Source organism: Paramormyrops kingsleyae, chromosome 3, assembly GCF_048594095.1.
Source record: "Paramormyrops kingsleyae isolate MSU_618 chromosome 3, PKINGS_0.4, whole genome shotgun sequence".
NCBI lineage: Eukaryota > Metazoa > Chordata > Actinopteri > Osteoglossiformes > Mormyridae > Paramormyrops > Paramormyrops kingsleyae.
This window is the reverse complement of record NC_132799.1, coordinates 15,977,380-15,984,701: the sequence shown is the minus strand read 5'-3', so window position 1 is coordinate 15,984,701 and position 7,322 is coordinate 15,977,380. Positions and strand designations below refer to the sequence as shown.

The 7,322-nt window shown below is 46.1% G+C and overlaps 1 protein-coding gene across 2 annotated transcripts; it reads left to right on the top strand.

Moving 5' to 3' along the window:
- Nucleotides 1–860: 860 nt before the first annotated feature.
- Nucleotides 861–7,310, top strand: dync2li1 (dynein, cytoplasmic 2, light intermediate chain 1). 2 transcript variants are annotated; one of them, XM_023804284.2, is made up of 13 exons: nucleotides 861–1,028; nucleotides 1,126–1,261; nucleotides 1,631–1,665; nucleotides 1,749–1,818; nucleotides 1,911–1,999; nucleotides 2,155–2,347; nucleotides 2,498–2,566; nucleotides 2,662–2,739; nucleotides 3,177–3,256; nucleotides 3,451–3,521; nucleotides 3,725–3,822; nucleotides 4,003–4,095; nucleotides 6,911–7,303. In XM_023804284.2, exons 1-13 carry the CDS (start codon nucleotides 1,015–1,017, stop codon nucleotides 6,992–6,994), a joined length of 1,110 nt encoding a protein of 369 aa, XP_023660052.2. In that variant the 5' UTR covers nucleotides 861–1,014; the 3' UTR covers nucleotides 6,995–7,303. The 2 variants fall into 2 exon arrangements, with proteins under 2 accessions (XP_023660052.2, XP_072565827.1); XM_072709726.1 differs by lacking the exon at nucleotides 1,631–1,665 and having other exon boundaries at nucleotides 6,911–7,310.
- The last annotated feature ends 12 nt before the right edge of the window (nucleotides 7,311–7,322 follow it).

Genomic DNA, 7,322 nt, shown 5'->3' with positions numbered 1-7,322 from the left:
ATTTTATTTTGGGACAGCCATGAACCTGGTCATATGAGTCTCAATTTCTACTGTGACATTCAGGGTGACAATGTGGCATAAATAACATGAAACTATGGTTCTATCTTGCCTTGTCAACAATTTAGGGTGGTTTTGATGGTGTAATGGTGTGAGGAATATTTTCTTGGCACACATTTGGCCCCTTAGTACTAATTGATCATCATTGAATATTGATGATCATGTATTGTTGCTGACCGTGTTCATCTATTTATGACCACAGTGTACCCAGCTTCTAATGGCTACTTCCAGCAGGATAATGCACCATGTCACAAAGCTCATATAATTTCAGGCTGATTTCTTGAACATGACAATGAGTTCACTGTACTCAAATAACCTCCACAGTCACCAGATCTCAATCCAATAGAGCACCTATCGGATGTGATGGAACGGGAATTTCACATCATGAAGATGCAGCCAATAAATATGCAGCAACTGTGTGATACTATCATGTCAACATGGACCAAAGTCTCTAAAGAATGTTTCAAGCACTCGTTGAATCTTTGCTTGATGTGTTTGTGTTTAAGGTATAGACCTATGTTAGCTGTTATCAGGGCTGTGAGCCGACTTCAAAAAGAATGGATGCCTCAATGCGAGGTAACTTGGAATCAAGAATCATCTGCTAAGTCGATTAAATACAGTAATTCATTTGGCTCGAGCGTGCCTGTCCTGCCTCATTCCTCTACGAATATCGCTCCCCCGGGCACAGAGAGTTAGCAGAAAGATCGGATCAGGCTATTTGCGTAAATGGCTCCTCAGCTCACGCGAACCTAATGAGTCATTAATCTGCGACACAGTAACGTCATTAAACTGCGCAGAGCATACGTCAGTCATCTGCGCTGTTGCCAATCGCAACGCTTACTAATATGGCGCCCTGGGTTTTTTTTTTTAATGTCGAAGACCGCACGTATCTTTAAAAAGCATCCTGGATCGATTTAAAATAAGAACAGTCTTACGAGATTTACGTTAAAGAAAAGGATGCCAAAAATAAGGTACAATCCGAATTAAACTGTAGTCTCCAAAATGCATCTATTACACGAGAGTTTACGCCTTTTAAACTTATTTCTAAAGAATAATAATTCATTGTAGTGACACGCTGTGGGAGTTGGCTGCTGCGGAGGTACATAACCGAGTGAGCGGAGCAAGCGAGGACGAAGGGGAAGGTAATGGTGATGCTCCGAGTCCATATGAAAGGACGGTGTTCTTCTTGGGAAACAAGACCGGGGTAAGCTTCGGACAGCGCCCTGACAGGACCAACTAACTACTTACACAACGAATGTGATGTCACTCTTGTACATATTTACTTCGCATTACCATGGTTGGCTTGCGTGAGCATGAATCTGAAAGCGTGACACGCCAGATGCGTGAGTCGGCAACCCTCTATGTTGCACAGAGTCGTCATGTCTTTGGTTTGCATGTGTGAGAATGAATCGAAAAAGATGGGGAGTGATATTTATGGAATCAAAGGAATAGCCAGAGTATTCTGAAAAGGTCCTGATCTCTGTTAAGATTAAGCTGCCCACTGCCAATGCATGACGTGGAAAAATGTTCCCTTTTAGCCAGTGAATGTAATAGTTGCTTTCCGTTGCTCAAGGGGAAGACAACAGTTATGCTTAGATGTCTTGACAGGTGAGTATGGACACATTAAGTATAAAAATGTAGAGGAGTCAAAGAAATGCCAACGGTATATATGAATAACTTCTCGTTTGCAGGGATGAGGCTGCTAAGCCGACTTTAGCATTGGAGTACACTTTTGGAAGAAGGGCACGTGGACACAATACGGTATGAGGAGCCAGGGTGACTTGAGACGCCGCCTGGGGCTTCTGGAGCTCAAGGTGCAGAGATATAATGATTTAAGTCCTTCTTGCTCACAGCCCAAAGATATCGCCCACTTCTGGGAGCTGGGCGGTGGGACCTCGCTGTCAGACCTCATTCAGATTCCGATCACAGCACAGAATGTGAGGTGAGTGTGGTGTCGCCTCCCCCCCAAACCACCACCACCTTGCGCTAACATTGCTAGCATCTATGCGGCCATTGCTACCTACCAGTCCCTAACAAGGTTAAACACGCAGATGTGTCATTCACAAACTGAGCCATCAACAGGCTCTTGTTCCACAGAACTCTCTCCGTGGTGCTGGTTCTGGACCTGTCCAAACCCAATGCGCTGTGGGGGACTGTAGAGCGGCTGCTGCAGGCCGTACAGGCCAAGGTAGACGGAGTGCTCTCCAAGTTACAGAAGACGGGGGAGCGTAGGTCCGACAGAAACCCCACCCTGAACAGCACCCCTCAGCACCTTCACAAGGACCACCCAGTGAGCAAAAAACACAAAGGAAAAATACATAGGACGTTTTTTATTTTAATTAGGTTTGAATGTGATTTTAAGAACTAAAGATCTTAAATGGTGCCTTTTGTTTTTCCTGATGTCCCATAACTTGACCTAAAGCACATGGTATTTTGACAGGACCGTGAACTCATAAGTCCCTTTCCAGTACCTTTGCTGATGGTCGGCAGCAAATATGATATTTTTCAGGTAAAGTGTAAGAAGAGATTATTGGACGGTCCTCTGTTGTTCTTGTTAATAAACAAGAAATTGTTGGGTAAGATGGTTCTCTTTACTTTGAAAAGGACTTTGAGTCTGAGAAGAGGAAAGTGGTCTCCAAGACCCTGCGGTTCCTTGCCCATTACTATGGAGCGTCTTTGATAGTAAGAGTCACCTTACACTGCATTGTGGGTAGCACAGGATTCTGGGAAGTAACTTCTGTCAGATAGACCAGTCAAATTTCTAATGATAATATGCAAGCAAGAAGATGATTGTAGAGAAGATTGTATCTGTAGAGTTATACGATTATAAGCATTTCTCAAAGGTGAAACATTAATTTGTTACCTATTTAGACATTTTCATTTATTCTCTAAAGAACATATCCTGATTTTGTAGGCCATAAATAGTAAATTCAACTCAAGATTAGTTTTATTCTAGTGTGTTCAGGTCCTAACTCACCATTAATTTTCAGACTGGTATTCTGATAAAACATATTTTTTGGACACAGTGGCTACAGTGATCGTGCTATACAGTGAGTCATTATGGGATTTTCTTTTTTAACAATGTCTGACTTTTAAGTGCTATTTCACTTTGTCTGCAGTTCACCAGCAATAAATCAGAGAGTCTGATGTCTAAGACCAAAGGTCTTGTTGCTCACCTTGCGTTTGGCACAGACAGAGGGTGAGAGATGCTGGCTGCCTGTGTCCTGTTCCCTTTAGCTCCCTTCAGGTTAAACGATGACATCCCTATAGCCCATGCTTCTCTCACAAATGGCTTGAAAAATCACTGTTGACCCTTGATCTTTAATTCACCCATTAGACGTTTGGAAATAAGTCCCAGGGGGACACTGACAGTTTTGTTACTGTGTCTGACAGGAAGATTGTGTCCACTGACCACAGTAAACCCCTGATCATTCCGGCCGGAATGGACTCGCTCAGTCAGATCGGTGAGTCTTTGTGCCTGGCGCACCCTGCTGGTAATGTTCAGAACCACAACACAAATACCCATGGATTCACCTTCCTGTGATTTTCAGCTTTTTCTTTACCTTCATCACTTGATCATTTTTAACATTTATAGAATATTCATTAACAGAGCTGCTTTTAGTCAAGGCACAATACCAATATAACTGTCCAATATCTTCTCATTTAGGTTCTCCTCCAACAACAGACATTGACATCAGTTCTCTTCATGCCAGGAACCCTTTGGACCTGTGGAAGAAGGTGTTTGAAAGGGTGTTCCCCCCCGAGGTATCATTAACTGTTTGCTGGTTCGCTGACACAGAAGCCACATTTGTTTGAGGAAACCTAAATATTTATGAGGGGGTCATTGCACCAGACCTGCATCGTCTTCTGTGACGAGCATATTGATAACATTGTGCAAACACCTGGGGTTGAAGCTCTCTGAGGTTTTACCCGTTTCCACACCAGAGTACTGGAGACCTGAAGGAGCTCAGGAACCCAGCGAGGGATCCGCAGTTCAGAGAAGCTCAGATCGACTCAATGAGATCTCAGAAGGACCAGGTATGTGTAGGGCCCAAAATTTAGAGTGCCGGCATGATGCAGATCTCCTGAGATGAATTTCCCACCCTGGTCAGACTCATGTTCACTGGAGGATCCTGTCATAGATCACTGTTTACTGAGCTGGCAGAGCAGGCCGACATTGTCAGGAAGTCAGAGTTTATGTAAACACAAAGTATTGCGTTCATTTACAGACACCGAATAAAGCGAATTTGGTTGTATTTGCCTGTGTAGTCATGAATCATGAGTATGATTAAATTTCGCTTGGGTCTGTATTTATATATATATACACAGCTCTGTTACTGTATCTGACAGGAAGACTGTGTCCACTGACTGATATATTTATAAAAATTTTCGTTAGTGGTTAAGGTTGAAAGTCTGCATGGTTTAAGGTATTTTATGGCCAAAACAAATAGCCAAATGGAGAGCAGTGTCCGTCCCCAGGGAGGTGAGGGGTAACTTGTCCTGCTGGGCTATTTGTATGGCTGCAAGCAGGATTCTCCCTTGCCTTTGAACCTTTGTGGCCTATAGTAAACTCGTCTGTGTCCTTGAATATCATACATTTTTACTGCAAGCAGTAAACCTTCTTTACAACCGGTATCCACAACTTGACCATGACTGCTGGTAACCCCTCACGTCTCACTGGTCCTTGATTGGACGACAGCCAGTTTAGGTGCCAGAAAGCCATCGACGCCCTATTTGCACATCGGTCTTGAAAACGCAAATCGAGATGCAGTGCCACTGTGAATTTACAGGGGGGGGGGTCATCTTCTGAGCAATACAGCCACTCGGGATCGTATTTCCTGAGCTTAGATCAGTTGTCTTAGGGACTCTGAACATCAAGCCAGCTTCTACGTATGAAATCATTGCCTCATAAAGTCATTATAAACACGGACATTATAGTCATGTTTGTGTTTGATATCCAGACTGGACAAAACTCTCACAGATGTGTTTTAATTGTAGAGTGAGGTGAATCTGAGATGCAGGCGGAAATGGAGAATGAGAGATGAGAAGCATTCATGGTGTCTATATGTCATTGACCAGCCCTGACTCGGCTGCACCCACGGTGTCTATATGTCATTGACCAGCCCTGACTCGGCTGCACCCACGGTGTCTATATGTCATTGACCAGCCCTGACTCGGCTGCACCCACGGAGTCTATATGTCATTGACCAGCCCTGACTCGGCTGCACCCACGGTGTCTATATGTCATTGACCAGCCCTGACTCGGCTGCACCCACGGTGTCTATATGTCATTGACCAGCCCTGACTCGGCTGCACCCACGGAGTCTATATGTCATTGACCAGCCCTGACTCGGCTGCACCCATTGTGTCTATATGTCATTGACCAGCCCTGACTCGGCTGCACCCACGGTGTCTATATGTCATTGACCAGCCCTGACTCGGCTGCACCCACGGAGTCTATATGTCATTGACCAGCCCTGACTCGGCTGCACCCACGGTGTCTATATGTCATTGACCAGCCCTGACTCGGCTGCACCCACGGTGTCTATATGTCATTGACCAGCCCTGACTCGGCTGCACCCACGGAGTCTATATGTCATTGACCAGCCCTGACTCGGCTGCACCCACGGTGTCTATATGTCATTGACCAGCCCTGACTCGGCTGCACCCACGGAGTCTATATGTCATTGACCAGCCCTGACTCGGCTGCACCCACGGTGTCTATATGTCATTGACCAGCCCTGACTCGGCTGCACCCACGGTGTCTATATGTCATTGACCAGCCCTGACTCGGCTGCACCCACGGAGTCTATATGTCATTGACCAGCCCTGACTCGGCTGCACCCACGGTGTCTATATGTCATTGACCAGCCCTGACTCGGCTGCACCCACGGAGTCTATATGTCATTGACCAGCCCTGACTCGGCTGCACCCATTGTGTCTATATGTCATTGACCAGCCCTGACTCGGCTGCACCCATTGTGTCTATATGTCATTGACCAGCCCTGACTCGGCTGCACCCATTGTGTCTATATGTCATTGACCAGCCCTGACTCGGCTGCACCCACGGTGTCTATATGTCATTGACCAGCCCTGACTCGGCTGCACCCACGGAGTCTATATGTCATTGACCAGCCCTGACTCGGCTGCACCCACGGTGTCTATATGTCATTGACCAGCCCTGACTCGGCTGCACCCACGGAGTCTATATGTCATTGACCAGCCCTGACTCGGCTGCACCCACGGTGTCTATATGTCATTGACCAGCCCTGACTCGGCTGCACCCACGGTGTCTGTATGTCATTGACCAGCCCTGACTCGGCTGCACCCACGGTGTCTGTATGTCATTGACCAGCCCTGACTCGGCTGCACCCACGGTGTCTGTATGTCATTGACCAGCCCTGACTCGGCTGCACCCACGGTGTCTGTATGTCATTGACCAGCCCTGACTCGGCTGCACCCACGGTGTCTGTATGTCATTGACCAGCCCTGACTCGGCTGCACCCACGATGTCTGTATGTCATTGACCAGCCCTGACTCGGCTGCACCCACGGTGTCTGTATGTCATTGACCAGCCCTGACTCGGCTGCACCCACGGTGTCTGTATGTCATTGACCAGCCCTGACTCGGCTGCACCCACGGTGTCTGTATGTCATTGACCAGCCCTGACTCGGCTGCACCCACGGCTTGTCATGTGGCCCAGGCCGGCTGCTTTCATCCTGACGCTTATCAGCATTTGTGACTGACGCTTTTATGGTTTTGTATTCCATGTCATCCTTGAACTTATTTGAACTTTCCCTTGTTTTTGTTGAGTACATTATGTAAATTTATCTTCCCTGTTTTATTTTTTAAGGAGCTGGAACAGTACAAGAGAAATTCCTCAAAGTCATGGAAAGGAATGGACCTGGATGCTGAGCCCAGGGGTCAAAGGTCATGAGGTTTGAGGGATGATGGGAATTTGTGTGTGGCAAGGCAATGGGAGAATCTCAATACCAAAAATGCAAAGATCATACTTGTGGTCTTGGCAAGACCGGTCTTGCTACCTTGCCTCCCAAGAACGATCTCGCAAGAACACGAGGACAAAGAACGCACCAATAGTGAATTGAGACAGATGTGTAATTGTGTACTTGCTGCTCCACTATGCTGTACGTCCAGCTGATTACCCTAGACGTAATTTTCTTAACTTTTATCGTAGTATATAATAAATGACTTATAATCAAAATATCCAGTATAAATGACTATTTCTAGTATGATTATGCTTTTTT